At 47.3% G+C, this 16694-nt stretch overlaps 1 protein-coding gene and 2 pseudogenes across 1 annotated transcript; all 3 read right to left on the bottom strand.

The window, feature by feature from the left end:
• Positions 1–3483: 3483 nt before the first annotated feature.
• Positions 3484–9508, bottom strand: UPK1A (uroplakin 1A). Its single transcript, XM_066638968.1, has 7 exons — positions 9446–9508; positions 8702–8902; positions 8037–8111; positions 6415–6522; positions 5414–5593; positions 5143–5226; positions 3484–3528 (listed from the first exon to the last, which is right to left on the bottom strand). Exons 1-7 carry the CDS (start codon positions 9506–9508, stop codon positions 3484–3486), a joined length of 756 nt encoding a protein of 251 aa, XP_066495065.1.
• Positions 9052–9174, bottom strand: LOC136661999 (5S ribosomal RNA; annotated as a pseudogene).
• Positions 9204–9320, bottom strand: LOC136661788 (5S ribosomal RNA; annotated as a pseudogene).
• Positions 9509–16694: the final 7186 nt, after the last annotated feature.

The following is a 16694-nucleotide window of genomic DNA, read 5'->3' on the forward strand; positions in this document are numbered from 1 at the left end:
ACAAACTACGTTCCCTCCAGAATGCCATGGGGGAATAGAAGTGCACTGAAAGTGGATTAGAGTTGCGGTGGAAATGCAGCCCAGGTCTTTTGCATAAGCTCCCCTTGCCTCCGGAGGGTGGGGTTAGGCATCCCCTCATATCCATGGCTATGGGGGCATGCCTGTACTGTCAATTACGAATTGTTTTACATGCCTGATCTTGTCTGATCTTGGAAGCTAAGCAGGGTCAGGCCTGGTTAGTACTTGGATGGGAGACCGCTTGGGAATACTGGGTGCTGTAGGCTTATACCATAGTCTTTCCAGACTGAAGGTTGCCAACCATTTTTAAAAATGTAGTATCTGGTTTGTAAGAAAATTAGGAAGGGGGGGGGGGTGGAATCAGCATCTTGCCCAGGGCCCAATGCCAGCTCTCAGCAGCCCTGCTAAGTTGATCCATCTCCATTTCCACTTTGCTAAGTGAGGCTTGTCTGGCTCCATCTTTTTCAGATGTGGAATCCAGTGCCACGTTCCAGATTTGCCCAAAGGGAGCATTGGCCTGTCAGAGGGGAGACCTAGCAATGCTCCCATGCTGGAAAAACCTGCTATGTGCCCACCCCACATGTATACAGACTGGTGATGCAATCAGTACTCTTGCATTCTAGTGTCTGTTGTTCTTGGTGCAATAACATCTGCGGCACATGGCCTTTAGCTCTGCCACAATGAAACATCAACAGGAACATTTTGTGCCATAGACGTAAACCAGCCTAGGGTGATTTAGGTGGGGAGACCACTGGGGACTTCTTAAAACAATAGTGCACACACATTTATGCTCAGGAGATAGTTACTACAGCAGCATAGCTAGCCCTCTGGCAAATAGTTTAAAAGATGGGGAAGATAAGAGATAGGAACTGGACTGGGTGTGGTACCTTACATACCTCTGACGTTTAGTCTCCTAATGGTTGTTGCTAATTGTAGGAAGAGTAAATGCTACTATTGCTTGTGTATAGCAATAATGATTTACTCCATCTGATTCCTGATGGGTTGGTGGGTGGAGAGCATTCAACAAAGCGCATGATCACATCAATCACAGATTATGACAGGTATATCTTTAAGAGGGACTGCACCCTACAGAAGGGCCCTTCTATATGGATGGCTGGACACTAGCCAGGAAGTCACGTACTATTTATCTTTTCACATTTTTTTATACTGTCCTTCCTCCAGGTGGTGTGCATGGCTCCTTCCCTCCTTTTTGTCCTCACAACAAAACCCTGTGAGGTAGGTGAGGCTAAAAGGTAGTGAGTGAGTGGCCCAAGCTCACCCAGGTAGCTCCATGGCTGTGTAAGGATTTGAACCTGGATCTTCCAGGTGTAACTCCCAGTCACTACATCATCCTGGCTCTCAACATATGCACTGCAAGGGACTCTCCCACCCTTCCCAATAGGCTGAGGTAGCCATCTCTACAATTTTTAGAAGAGATGAACAGATACCTGATCTTGTCTGATCTAAGCAGGGTCAGGCCTGGTTAGTATTTGGATGGGAGACCGCCTGGGAATACCGGGCGCTGTAGGCTTATACCATGATCTCGGAAGCTAAGCAGGGTCAGGCCTGGTTAGTACTTGGATGGGAGACCACCTGGGAATACTGGGTGCTGTAGGCTTATACCACATAGTCTTTTGAGACTGAAGGTTGCCAACCATTGAACAGAGACCTTGCTTGACTACATTATCATGGGGGGGGGGGGAAGAGAAGAGAACCCTCACAAATAATTGGCTGAAAGACACTGCATGGACTAAAAAAAAAAAAGACCTGTCGGCAGTTCTCAATGCAACAGCTCAGCATGCTACCTCATTATTATGGGAGACAGAATTTTCCTTTATCAGTATTGAGGGCATGCTATGAAATTATTCCCAGTTCGTAGCCATTACTGTTCATGGGCTCGCCTATTTAGGACCTCAACTAGGACAATTAGGACACAAGATTTCCAGGAGAAATCTTGGAACATTTGCTTTGATCCAGGTAGAAAAAGCACACACCTGGCTGAAAGGGGAATTACCAGTTTAAAATAATAAATAGGAGCCATATGGGTACAGTTCCCAGCTTGGCTGCTCAGCCGCGGCTTCATAAAAATAAGACACGTAACCCCCGTCAATCAGGGGCAGATAAGTAAAAGCGAGCCGGGTTCAGTTCACCCCAAAAGGACAACAAGGGCCATGTTCTTACATTTCAGTTGCTGAAATACAGAGAGTAACTCAGGCAAAGGTTTTGAGCTTCAGGGCCGGCCCATGAATGAGGGCAACTGAAGCAGTCGCCTCAGGCAGCAGACTGGCACCCGCACTTCTCTCTACCAGGCACCGCATGGTCTTGGCCTTAAAATGACATTTTCAGGGGAAAGCTATCCTCAGTCTCTCTGCCCCAAATGCAGCAGCAGGCACTGGTGGTCCTAGGGAGGGCATGGCAGCCCTCCCCCAACTGTGCCACCCTCACTTGCACCCACTGACCCTGTCGCCCCAGTACACCAGTGGTGTAACAGTGACTAGCGGTTGCTAACATTTGTCTCTGCTTGAAATCCATTCAAGGCCCAGTTTGCACCATATGTTCTACAGGAGGTTAAAATGATTTTATTCTACCACAGCCTATAAACTTTTAGGAACAATTTTATACCAGGTTTGTTTGCACTTAGGATATTGTCTTGACTCCGTCCCATCAAATACTCCCAACCCCTTCACTGGGCTCTCTATAAACCAGTGCTTCCCAAACTTTTTGGACTGGTGGCTCCCTTGACCTAGTGCGCCATTGGCCACTGATCTCCATTAGAGGGCTACAGTCCTACATCGTATAGGGTGGCAGATTTTTTGCAAGGATTCTGTGGCTACCCTGGCTGGTTTCCACAGCTCCATGGGGAAGCCACAGCTCACAGTTTGGGAACCACTGCCCTAACCTGCCACATCATTTTTAAAGTGCTCATCCTAAATTGAGCTGTTTCTCCTGTAGAGGGCTCCATAATGCAGGAAGAAAAAAAAACGCAGGCTAGGGAACCCAGTGAAGCATCAGGAAAAGTCATTAAGATAAGTCCAAGAGCTGCTGGATCCCTCCAGCATCTCTTGCATCTATGATGGTTCCCCAGCACCAGTAGCCAAACAGAGGGAACAGCTTCCTGTTTGCCAATATTGTACTCATGGTATTCACCAGATAGTTCAGTTGCAGCACAATTGGGAAAAATTCAGAGTAAAATTCACAAAGGGTCTTTTTTAATGGTTTTCAAACAGTTTTTATTCTGTGTTTAAAAAAAAAAAAATGCATCAACAGGTTGGGAAATTTCCTCCATAGGGGACTCAAGTGCTACAGGTCAGCCACATCAAGGGCGCTGGTCAGCCGTGGTGCACACACCACCGTAGAGGAGGGAGGTATGGAGGGAGAGATGGGCCAGAATTTTTTTGCCTGGAATCGCAAAGAGGACCCTCCTTCCCCCTTCACAGCACAGACACCTTCACCAGCTGGGGTTCCTCACATTGTAGTGTAATGGTAAATGGCCAGAAGGACCACAGGACACTGGTGTGGGGGGGAGGGGAGGGGAAGGGAGAGAGAAAGACACAGAACAGAAAGAAAACCTCATCAGATAAAATTCCACATCAGAGCCAAAACTCAAAGTTTCAATCCTGGTTTTCTCCAAGAAAATCAGAGCCACATAATTTTGTTACAAAAATTGATGAGCTGCCTTTCTACAAGAGTTGTATCTAAGACGCTTGACAGTAATGTATTCAAAATAATCCCCTCCCAAATCCAGTATTTTTTAGCATAAAAATTAAAGGATCCCCCATTTCCAGAAGTTTTTCCATTGTGAATTGCTCTGTACTCTTATTATTTCAAAATACTGCTTTAACAGCAAAAATGAAATGCATATACACTGCTCTTCAAAAGACACAAGGCAACACCAACAACAGCCACCATTGGGAGAGATGGCAGAAATTTCTAGTATTAATAGTTTTTAATAGTCTGCTCACAACAACCTTGTAAAATACATTAGGTTGAGAGATACCAAGTTGCCTTGGGCTGGTTGCTAAGTGGGGATTTGGTCCCAGGTCTCACCCCACTCCCCATAATTAAAGGTTCTAGCTTCTATACCACACTAGCTGAGAGCAGCTTTATCAGGGGGTACACAATTTCTTTGGGGCCCCCCTTCCCATTTCCAGAGAGTTAGAACATTCCCACTCTTCCCATTGGGAGAGTTGGAACAGACAAAAGAAAATATTTCTTTACTCAGCGTATGGTTGGTCTGTGGAACTCCTTGCCACAGGATGTGGTGATGGCATCTGGCCTGGATGCCTTTAAAAGGGGATTGGACAAGTTTCTGGAGGAAAAATCCATTACGGGGTACAAGGCATGATGTGTATGTGCAACCTCCTGATTTTAGAAATGGGCTGTGTCAGAATGCCAGATGCAAGGGAGGGCACGTCTCTTGTTATCTGGTGTGCTCCCTGGGGCATTTGGTGGGCTGCTGTGAGATACAGGAAGCTGGACTAGATGGGCCTATGGCCTGATCCAGTGGGGCTGTTCTTATGTTCCATTGGATCATAATTTCATATCATGATGATAATTTCTATGAACTAGAAAAGTGGCTCCCAAACTTTTTAGCACCAGGACCCATTTTTTAAAAGGACACTCTATCGGGATCCACCTAGCTTTACTAGACAAAAAAATGTTGATTTTGGGGCATGAAGATGACCTCATACCACAGGGTAGCATTCCAGCCATGAGACCAGTCTCTCCATCTAGATTGCTCGGTGTTGCAATTTTCTTGTACCAACCAGGCAAGGGTGGTTGCAAATGTTTTTTTTTAGTATTTCAGAAACTTTTCACAACCCACCAAAAATCAGCTCGTGACCCACTAGGGTCCCAACCCACAGTTTGGAAATCACTGAATTAGGTTATATATAACTGTTTTCTCCATAGGCAAAGGCTTCTCCTCCATAGGCTTCCACAAAATGTGCATGCTTGTCTTCATACAATATATGCAAAGATTTTCTGAGATTCCAGGAAATTTTCAGGCCCTCTCCTTTGGCTCTTGGGCTCAGGTACCATTTACCCCCTGGATCTCATGGGCCCTGGCTGTTGATCCAGTCAATCATCATTGCCTCCTAAGAAGCTCTATAAGCCAAGACTCACTGTGAACATAAGAATCGCAAAGCCGAACCAGGAGACTCCCCAAGCGTAGCTGTCAACTGCGTTTTTGATATGCTCAAAGCAACCCTAAAGAGGAGAAAGAAAGAATCAGCGAGACCTTTCAGAAAAGGAGATGGTGGAGGCACTGCTATCTCCTCTAGAGTTCCAGCTAGAGGACCCCAAAGGCCGCCGTTTTGGCCCACAGCAAAACCAGTTCAATCTATCTAACAAAGATGGGCCAGATACAGCAAGCAAGAGTGTAGGATTCCAGTACCTTTGTATTGATGTAGTTAACATGCCCCAGCCTACAGCCTTCTTCATTGATGATGATGAAGTTTGGGTCACGCTTGCAACAGTAGAAGGGCCAGGGGGCCACCACTTCTGGGTACCTGCTACGAAAGACTGAAGTGTAGTTCACCCAGTCCATGGGATTATTGGTGCCACAGCATTGTTGCTAGTGATGAGAGAGAAGAGGAGGTGTGAATACGCCTGCTAGCTCTTTCAACAGGGAGATACAAAGCTCATCTCTACCCTGCTCAAAAGGTACCTTGTTTAGGTTCTGCTAGGGCTGGACGAACCTCAGGCACATGAATGTGCCTAATTTTTTTATTTTATTTCATCAACTCACCCCTCCCCAAGATTGACCAACTATAGCTAGAGACAAATTCTGGGAGCATGCATTTAGAACAGTGGTTCCCAAACTTTTCAGCACTGGGACTCACTTTTTAAAATAACACTCTCGCGGGACCCACCTAGGTTTACAAGACTTAAAAAATCTAGAAAAATAATATTTTTACTTATTAACAAGTAATAACTACCATAAATAGATGCTCCAACATTCATCTCCCTGTATTTACACATGCTTGTAAACTGCAGGACCTCTTTGCAGCGCAATTCTGATTTTTGAGAAGTGTCAGGGCTTGAGGAAATTTAGTTATCTGATCCTCATTTCATCCGTGTTTTCACTGGAGACTCTGCTCAGCTACTATGGGACCCATAAAAAAAAAATCAGGCCACGACCCACCAATGGACCCAACCCACAGTTTGGGAACTACTGATTTAGAATTAAATAAGAGTCTCTCAAGCAAATGCTCAACCCAGATTGCAGCCTCACTGTTGACAAGCTAATAGCAAAATACACCGCATGTACCACCACAGAACCTTATTGGAATCCCTCCCACCTCCCATCCTGGCAGCCCCATAGACCATCTGGTTTTGTTGGAACAGACCGAGGCCCTACCTTACCCATTGTTGGGCTGGGGTGTACTACAGTACCTCCATCATGAAGCGATCCCACATACGGGTAAGTTCTTGGCCTTGGTCTGTGTCACGAGAGTAGAAGGACAACATCTGTTTGGTTATTAACCTGGAATTTGAAGAGATCTGGGGTGGGGAAAGGAGGAGAAAGACATTGGTCAGTCACATTCCTCCCCCCCCCCCATAGCAATATCTTTGCAAGTCCCATACATTCTGGAAATACAGGTGAATCTCTGTAGCCTCGGGGTGGGGGTCTGTTTCCCAACTCCCCTTGGATACTGTAAACCACGGATAATGGAATCTACAGGTGAAAACATCATAGTACTTGCAGATATGAGTAGAAGTGCTTTCAGGTCACCTCTGAAGGGCTTTCTGGAGCCCAAGGGGTGCCAGAAAGGAACTTTTCATCACATCTAGGAGGTCAGGTGAGGGCCTCTGGCACCCACGCCAAGTCAAGTCCACAGGTGCCAAATCTTTGAACTAAAAAAGAGGCCCTACCTGTACATGCCAAAAAAAACCCCAGACTGTATAAATTGCATAATTATACCATTAATTTTGCACAATTAATCCCAAATATAGGAATTCAGTGTTTTTTTTCCTCCTAAAAACATAAAGCCAAGAGCGGCTATGTCGCCTTCCATTGTGGTTCTAGAGAAAGACAAATATCCAGCATATTTCTCAGTTTTGTCCTTCAGAATGAGATTCTAAAGGAGTCTCATTCATTAGGGCAGATTTTTCTAAAGGTAAACAACCCTGTGAACTTTAGGTGAGCTTCTGTAACAATAGAGAACATTGGTCCTTGAAAGTGTGGTTCAATTCAAACACGCAAAATATATCTCTAGTAAATATATCTCCTTTGCCTCAAAACTTCCTTATCTGAGGGACCACCTTGTAAGGCTCAAACGCTTGGTGAGTTAACTAGTTAGTCCCATAAGGGACACCATGCCAAGCACTTGTAGAAAGACATCAATTTAATGTTTTATTGCAGTAGCCACAAAGAGGTGGCCATCTGTAGCCTAAAACCATGTGGAGGAACAAACACTCCCACAACCCCATAGAGTTTGGGAGATGCTCCATACACAGCTCTCCACATCACTGGTGATGCCACAAGAGATTTGATAGGCCCCCAGGTGGATAATGGTTGCTCAAGTCCCTTATGCTAGATGAGAATGATGATATTTATTTATCACATTTTTATACCGCCCTTCCTCCAAAGAGATCAGGGTGGTGTACATAGCTGCTCCCTTTTTTCCTCACAACAACCCTGTGAGGTAGGTGAGGCTGAGAGAAAGTGACTGGCCCAAGGTCACCCAGGGTCCTTCATGGCTGAGGCGGGATTTGAACCTGGATCTTCCAGGTCTGAATCCACCTCCCAAACCACTACACCACCTTGGCTCTATGCCAAGGCCAGAGCCATGAAATGGAAGTTAGTCCAGCATGTTTCTCCCAAGGCATCCTAAATGTTGTTCAGGTCATGGTTTGGGACAGGTGACAAGTTTTATCAGATGTGATTGCCTTCCCTGGGATGGCAAAGACCAGGCAGGCTGGAATACGGCTCAGATTCATATTCCTATCCCCATGTTGAAGGGATCCAAAGACTCTGCTAGCTGGAGACTGAAGAGGGCCCTAGCCATACTTACAAAGTCCCGGTGTGTGTAGGAGGTGATGCAAGAGGCACACTCAAACAGGTAGACAACCAGGATCAGCACCAGGTACTGAGGATATGGAAAGAGAGCGGGTAATGTCAAACTATGAAAGATATAGCAAGACAACCAGGCCTTCTCCAATTAGGAAAACCAAGGTTGGAGATCATCATTCTGTTGTGCAGCAGGATGTATGTTTACCCTCCTTAGAGGACTCTGCATCTGTGGATCTGAATATCCACGGAGGCCAAGCCCACAGCTGGAGAACCACAGAGGACCTCTGGGACATGACCATAAGGGTCTTCTTATCCCTAGAAAGATCTTCTGGTCACATCTGGGAGGTCCTCTGAGGCCCTTCAGCAGACTTGATTATCCACGTAAATCAGTATCTGCAGAGGGTCGTGGAATGGATCCCCCACGGCTATTGAGGGTCCACTGTCTATCTTAGGCAGCTTCCTCTCTTTCAAATGGCCTTCACCTTTCCTTTTCTCCAGCCACAGTGACCTTATCTTTGCATGAGAAAGGGAAAATGTTTTTGGATTTCTGCAAGGTGGTGGAAAGCATCAAAGCTATTCATTGGCACCTCCCAGTGAGGGACTAAAAAGATCCCTTAAAGGAAAAACTGTCCAAACACATCTACACTTCCCCTTTGAGTTACTTACCAATAACACCATGAGGCGGTTGTTGTTCACCAGGCTGATTATACCGAAGACACAGACACAGAAGAAAGCAAACCCAGTGAAGATGGAGATCCAGGCTCCTGCGTAGACATCATCCTTCCCAGTCACTCCCATGATGGGATACACTTTGTACGGATCAGCTGTGACCCAGATAGACTCGGCATAAAGCGCCAGCCCTGCAAGCTGCACATACATTAGAAGGGTTGGTTGGTTGGTAACCTTCAGTCTCGAAAGACTATGGTATAAGCCTACAGCACCCGGTATTCCCAGGCGGTCTCCCATCCAAGTACTAACCAGGCCTGACCCTGCTTAGCTTCCGAGATCATGGTATAAGCCTACAGCACCCGGTATTCCCAGGCGGTCTCCCATCCAAGTACTAACCAGGCCTGACCCTGCTTAGCTTCTGAGATCAGACGAGATCGGGAGATAGTGTTCAGTATAGGGAGATGGTTGGCAACCTTCAGTCTCGAAAGACTATGGTATAAGCCTACAGCACCTGGTATTCCCAGGCGGTCTCCCATCCAAGTACTAACCAGGCCTGACCCTGCTTAGCTTCTGAGATCAGACAAGATCAGGCATGTGCAGGGTAACAGTTGCCAGTGAGACAATGGGTGAATCAGGTCACCCCCACCCCTCACCCAGGTTTCTCAGACAAAATCCAGGAGTCCCCTTCCATCTCTAAGGGGAGGTACATCGTCATGTTCACCTCCTGTTCAGGACTCTCACCATGATCACAATGTTACCCAGCACCAGCAACCCCACCACGAATGAGGATCCTTTCTCGGCCATGTTTCCTAGCTCCTCTCCAGCTGCTTAGATCCTGCAGGAAAGAAAAAAGCAATGGGATGAGGGCAAATTGTGCGTGGGAGCAGAGCTCATCCCACCAAGCAAGGAGGACTTAGTACTGTGCATCTTTCTGTCCCAGCTAGAGGAGAAGATGCCTGGGCACGCCGGCTTGATCAAAACCGTGGTCTTCTACGTCCCCGGCATCCCATACCCAAGCATCTGTTGAGACGCAGAAGACCAGCTGGGAGTGTTGGCTGTGAGCAGGAGCACGTACCACAATTATTTTCCACCTTTCCCAACTCATGGCGCACTTGACCACGCGTTATAATTTTCAGGGCACACCATCACAGTTTTTGACAATTGACAAGGCACACCATGCTGCCGGCAGGGAGCTCACATCCCCAAGGGCCCTACAAACAAATGATCCTCCCTAAACTCCCACGGCACAGCTGCAGACCATTCAGGCCACACCAGTGTGCCAGGGCACACCATTTAAAAATTGCAGAAAAAGATTCTTTAGACCATGGGTGCCCAAACCCCGGCCCGAGGGCCTCTTGCGGCCCTTGAGGTTTCTCTATGCGGCCCTCAGGGAGCCTACTGTCTCCAATGAGCCTCTGGCCCTCCAGAGATTGTTGGAGCCCACACTGGCCCAACGCAACTGCTTACAGCATGAGGGTGACTGTTTGACCTCTCGTGTGAGCTGTGGGATGAGAGCTCCCTCCACTGCTTGCTCTTTCACATCTGTGATGCAGCAGTGGCAGCAAAGGAAAGGCCAGCCTTGCTTTGTGCAAGGCCTTTTATAGGCATTGAGCTATTGCAAGACCTTCATTCATTCATATAAGTTCATCTTTAATATATTCATTTATGTAAACTTATGTAAATTTATTCAAATTTTAAATGTAAATTAATTCTTCCCCCCCCGGCCCCCGACACAGTGTCAGAGAGCTGATGTGGCCCTCCTGCCAAAAACTTTGGACACCCCTGCCTTAGACAGTCAGCCCATTAGTCTGTCTTGGTCAGTGCTCTCTACCTCAGTGTTTCTCAAACTGTGAGTCGGGACCCACTGGGTGGATCGCAAGCCAATTTCAGGTGGGTCCCCATTCATTTCAATGCTTTATTTTTAATCGGTTACACTTGATGCCACCATGGGATGTGACTGCATCTGGGGAAATGTTACAGATCTGTGCTTTTAACAGGCTACTATGTAAATACTTTTAACAATGATAGTCAATGGGGCTTACTCTTGGGTGAGTGTGGGTAGGATTACAACCTAGGATTGTTAAAACTGTTCCTGGTGAGGCGGCCAGGTGAGATCTGTGTGCGGGAAGTGAACATGGTGGGAGGTGACCAAGGAGAGAAAGAGAGAGACTAGGCGGCGGGAGCTGGTTGCCGATACTGGTGGCTGGCAGAGTGGGGAGTATGAGGCAGAACAAAAGGAAGGAGGCCTTGTTGGTGAAAGGAGCCTTCTCTGGCTCTGGGCTTCCATTGGTTGGTTGGCAACCTTCAGTCTTGAAAGACTATGGTATAAGCCTACAGCACCCATGTTGGCTCAGTCATGTTGTGAGAATGGATGATGACCGGATCCCAAAGGATCTCTTCTATGGTGAACTTGTGCAAGGAAAGCGCCCTACGGGTAGACCACAGCTGCGATACAAGGACATCTGCAAGAGGGATCTGAAGGCCTTAGGAGTGGACCGAAACAGGTGGGAAACCCTGGCCTCTGAGCGGCCCGCTTGGAGGCAGGCTGTGCAGCATGGCCTTTCCCAGTTTGAAGAGACACTAGGCCAACAGACTGAGGCAAAGAGGCAAAGAAGGAAGGCCCATAGCCAGGGAGACAGACCAGGGACAGACTGCACTTGCTCCCGGTGTGGAAGGGATTGTCACTCCCGCATCGGCCTTTTCAGCCACACTAGACGCTGTTCCAGAACCACCTTTTAGAGCGCGATACCATAGTCTTCCGAGACTGAAGGTTGCCAACAATGGCAACAGCACCCAGTATTCCCAGGCGGTCTCCCATCCAAGGACTAACCAGGCCTGACCCTGCTTAGCTTCCTAGATCAGACGAGATCAGGCATGTGCAGGGTAACAGTTGCTGCATTCTGGGCTTCCATGTTGCAGTTGCTTCTGCCCGCTGCAAGAGCAGGCAGAGGAGTAGCCCAGTTAATGACTACTGGGAGCAGACAGGCCGAAACACCACACCTTCTCGCACCATTTTCCTAGAGTCTTGCCCTTTGGAGGTGACACCATGACCACACACAGGGTGACACCCGCCCTAATGATGCCACCGCCTAAACCTGTGGCTAAAGCAGGATATATAAACAGAACAAGCAGTGTTGCTGACCCCAGAAGGGACGGGAAAGTTGCTGGCTGGGTCTACTACAACTGTCTCCGGCAGGGGATTGGCTCTACCCCAACCAGACGCCAATTCTTGCCCAGTTGATTCAACAAGGGACAGGTTTAACCTGTCAGGTTGGATACACCTATGAAGACAGCATTACAGGGATTCCTGGGGGGGTCTGGATTGCAAGATGTGGGAGAAAGAGGACTGAGCCAGAGCATTCTGGCGACACACACCTGTCCAGTGGAGTTCATGTTGCATGTTCAGCCACACCCTACTTTCCAGGGAACACCAGTTTTCTTATCGCATGCAGGCTCCCTCCCACTAGTGTCACCAAATTTCTGGCATAAGAGGGTCTTTTGGGTATTGCTCCAGAACACAAAACGTGAACTACCAAACTAGACTGTTGACAAGTCACATAACACCAGAACCAGGGGACATCCACTAAAATTGAGTGTTGGGAGAGTTAGAACAGACAAAAGAAAATATTTCTTTACTCAGCCTGTGGTCGGTCTGTGGAACTCCTTGCCACAGGATGTGGTGATGGTGTCTAGCCTGGACACCTTTAAAAGGGGATTGGACACGTTTCTGGAGGAAAAATCCATTACAAGTTACAAGCCATGATGTGTATGCGCAACCTCCTGATTTTAGAAATGGGTTATGTCAGAATGCCAGATGCAAGGGAGGGCACCAGGATGAGGTCCCTTGTTATCTGGTGTGCTCCCTGGGGCATTTGGTGGGCCGCTGTGAGATACAGGAAGCTGGACTAGATGGGCCTATGGCCTGATCCAGTGGGGCTGTTCTTATGTTCTTAAGTGATTGGACTGAAATAAGAAATTCATTATTCCCAATTGCCCCCACCTACCCTGCAGATTGGAAGCTGGATCAGGGGCCACAACCAGTGGGAATTTTCTCTCCCATAATAGTAATGGGGGGGGGAAGACATGGATCATAAACATGGCAGAGGGTTAAGCACCCCCTCTCCGCTTGTTATACTCCCAGTCTGGTCAGTCTTTACAGCATAAGAAACAAGCACATTTAGACAACATCTGGTTTGGTTGGAGGATAATGCAATGACAGACCTGTTCCGGAACAGGTAGAACAGGAGGTTCAAGACCAGAAGTGACCTTCAACAAGGCCAGGAGTTCCTCAAAACAAAACAGCAGGACGTGAAAAACCCCTGAAAGATAGCTTTACCAGTTTCTCCCACAAACACATTGAAGGCTGCAATCCTAACCACACTTTCCTGAGAGTAAACCCCACTGAACAAAATAGGACTTACTTCTGAGTAGACCCAGTTAGGCTTGTGCCCTAAGTGTATAGCACCCAGTTAACCCCAACTCATATACACAGCCCAGCTAATGCTCCCAAAACCAAACTCCAAGGGTGGTGCCAGTGGTTGGTCAGGCCAGGCCAGACATTGGTAGAAGGCCTACACCTATCTGAGGGTGCAGCTGGCCAAGCCACCCCTGAACTCTCAGAGCTGGTGGCCATGGGAGCACCCAATATACAATCCGGTGCAGGTAGGGGAGCCAACTCAGTGGCCCAGTAAGCAGCTACTGGCACCAAGTCTGCCAACAGGAGGAAGCAACTCAAAAAAGACATAGTGGAAATGGAAAAGGTGCAAAAGAGAGCGACTAAGATGATTACTGGGCTGGGGCACCTTCCTTATGAGGAAAGGCTATGGCGTTTGGGCCTCTTCAGCCTAGAAAAGAGACGCCTGAGGGGGGACATGATTGAGACATACAAAATTATGCAGGGGATGAACAGAGTGGATAGGGAGATGCTCTTTACACTCTCACATAACACCAGAACCAGGGGACAGCCACTAAAATTGAGCGTTGGGAGAGTTAGGACAGACAAAAGAAAATATTTCTTTACTCAGCATGTGGTCGGTCTGTGGAACTCCTTGCCACAGAATGTGGTGATGGCATCTGGCCTGGATGCCTTTAAAAGGGGATTGGACAAGTTTCTGGAGGAAAAATACGGGTTACAAGCCATGATGTGTAGGTGCAACCTCCTGATTTTAGAAATGGGCTATGTCAGAATGCCAGATGCAAGGGAGGGCACCAGGATGAGGTCTCTTGTTATCTGGTGTGCTCCCTGGGACATTTGGTGGGCCGCTGTGAGATCCAGGAAGCTGGACTAGATGGGCCTATGGCCTGATCCAGTGGGGCTGTTCTTATGTTCTTATGCAGCCCAGCCCTTGACAAAGCATAGCCATATAGTGGAGGAGTTTAAGCCATTTCTGCCCAAAGTTGCATATACATAACAGAGACCAAATGTGTACACCTGTGGGTGGGGCAAAAATGGGCTAAGCTTTTTAAGAAGAATGTTTTAACTGTTTACATAATCATGTTCAGAGTATACAACCAGAAGGCCTCTTTCATTAAAGAAAAGGCAGCCCAACATGTAGGGGAAGGAAAAGCTCAACTGGGATTATGAGAAGTGAGCTCTTTCCCTTTCTGTATTTTCCTAGAGGAAGGAAAGTCATACTCAACCACCCACCACTCAAATAGCCACTTAGGGGGTATTTTCTTGGTATTTCTGCCCAGCTGTGTCTCCATAGTCAGAAGTGCATCTCTTTCTATATGTAGGAAATTCTATCATGGAACTCAAGGTGGAATATATGGGGTTTACAGGCGGTCTCTCATCCACCAAACTCCAACTTATTCAGCTTCAGCAAGGGGACTGCATTCTTTACCTTCAGACAATACCTGGGATCACAAGACCTTGATGCACATTTTTATTCCAGTGGCAAGAAGCCAAAATCAGGCACATCCTCAATCCAGATACTAATAATTTCCTCTAAACACATAACTGTGCCAGTGGGAGCCACCAAGGCCAATGCTAACAAGGGCTACCCTTAGACACACAAACAGTACAATTCTATATGTGTCTACTCAGAGTTAATTTTCATTGTATTCAAGGGGGCTTACTCCTAGGTCACTGTGTATAGGATTGCAGCCTTTCACCCAGTTCCAACCACTTGGCTACTGGGGTTAGGAGAACAGAACAGGTAATCTGAATCCACCCACAGTTGGGTTTACAAAAGAGATTTTAAGATCATGGCAGTCTCAGAAATTTGCATCTGTATTTGCAACCCAACATAGCACATGCTGCATCCTGCATTTGGGTGGCAGTCACAGAGCCCTCCTCAAGGTAAGGGAATGTTTGTTCCTTTACCCTGGAGCTGCATTGCCCTTACCTCAGTGCTGGAAAGTTGGTTAGGATTGTTGTCTTTTCTCAGGTCTACACTGCTTTGCAAATTGGGGAAGGGTTGGGACAGACCAAAGCACATCCATGGAACTTCTACCTATGTTTAAGCATCAGCATGTCTTTCACCTTTTCCAAGTTAACACTATTTTCAACACAGCTGGTGTTGCTCTTCAACCCTCCATCCCAGCTGTTCTCCACTAGCTTTGCACAACCATCCCATCCACCTAGAGGACAGTTGTTGGTAGACCATCAGAAGAACAAACCAGAAAAGATGGAATTCAGCCAAAGTTTGTGCAGATGCTTAAGACAGTGGCTTCATACCAGCCCAAGGAGAGGAGAGAGTCTACAAAGAAGCCTCTTAAGTCATCTTAGAAAGGACCTCATCACAAAGAATGACACACAGGTGAGAACAAGCAGCTCTGAGAAGCAGTAAGCCACCATCCCCAGAGGACCCTTTACTCACCTGTTAGCCACACATGCAAGCCAACCACAACCTGCTTTGCAACTGTGCTTCAGGTTGTCCTTTATACATGTTACTCAGGTGGGGGGGGGGATGATGGGGGTAGAAAGCTGGACTGGATTTTCAGAATTGGAATCTGGAAGGACCAGCATGGAGGGATTAGTCTCCTTCTTTTATCTCCCAGTCAGCCAGGTCATGCCCCACCCAGGAATACCTTGACATAGCAGAGGTCGTCCTGCTTAGCATTGTAGGAACTAGATGGTTACCTGGGGACAGGAATTTTGCTTTTGGAGGTTTGTTGGAAACCTGCAAGGTGAGGTGACCAGGAGGAGAAAAGAATAGGGAGACTTGAACCCAAGACCTCCTGGTGCCAGAGGTAGCAGGACAAAGGCTCCTCCCCTTACCAAATGATGTGGCAGCCCCTGGATTGGAAAAGGAAGAAGGACTGGAGCAGAAGAGGAAGTGTGGAGAGGAGAGTGGTAGGCTAGAGGGTCAGAGACACTCCTGCAGCTGTCTGCTTAGCTCTCCCAGTTGGGCATCTTTGAGTGCACTATGCAGAGAGAGGCTTGCAGCGCTTTTGTCCAAAGCTCCCCCCCCCCAAAAGCTGGAGCAGCAGTGCCTGGAGATAGATGCTGATTCTGAGAGGGTCTGGGCCAACATAGCTCTTTCCTTTACTCTCATGTATGCAAAGGTCCCAGGCAGTGCCACTGGAGGAGCGGAAAGGAAAAAAAAATCTGGAGTTGATCAGGCTGGATACAGTGATCTCTCCATTAACAAACTTTGGAAATAAACAGATGTCCTTTAAAAAGTAGTCCTAGGTTTTGTGCATGTCCTGACATGTGATGTGTGCATTGTCATAAATGCATTCAGATTTAATGCAATGTCATCATTAATGGACAGCCCTTCCCCCCCCCCCATTCATTTGTTAAATTGGGGCTTTGTGCATTAAGCAAAGAAAAAAAATGGGAAAGGGAAAAAAAAACTTGACAAAGTCATGCTATAGATCAGGGGTGTCAAACATAAGGCCTGTGGGCCGAATCCAGCCCCTGTTATAACTGGATTTTCCCAGCATGATAATTTGATTCTCTCATATCTTGAAAATAAGAACAAGATTTGCACATTTTCTCTTCTGTCATTTGAAGCTAATGAGTTTCTATAGGAGAGTAAAGTGC

Source organism: Tiliqua scincoides, chromosome 10 (assembly GCF_035046505.1).
Source record: "Tiliqua scincoides isolate rTilSci1 chromosome 10, rTilSci1.hap2, whole genome shotgun sequence".
Lineage (NCBI taxonomy): Eukaryota > Metazoa > Chordata > Lepidosauria > Squamata > Scincidae > Tiliqua > Tiliqua scincoides.

Excerpts from the sequence above, each read along its gene's own strand:
- UPK1A (XM_066638968.1), bottom strand. The coding sequence starts at position 9,508 with ATGGCCGAGAAAGGATCCTCATTCGTGGTGGGGTTGCTGGTGCTGGGT. Across the intron at positions 8,112-8,701 it reads ACCGCCTCATGGTGTTATTG|TACCTGGTGCTGATCCTGGT; the intron begins GTAAGTAACTCA and ends CCATATCCTCAG. Across the intron at positions 5,227-5,413 it reads TTAACTACATCAATACAAAG|GGTTGCTTTGAGCATATCAA; the intron begins GTACTGGAATCC and ends TCTCCTCTTTAG.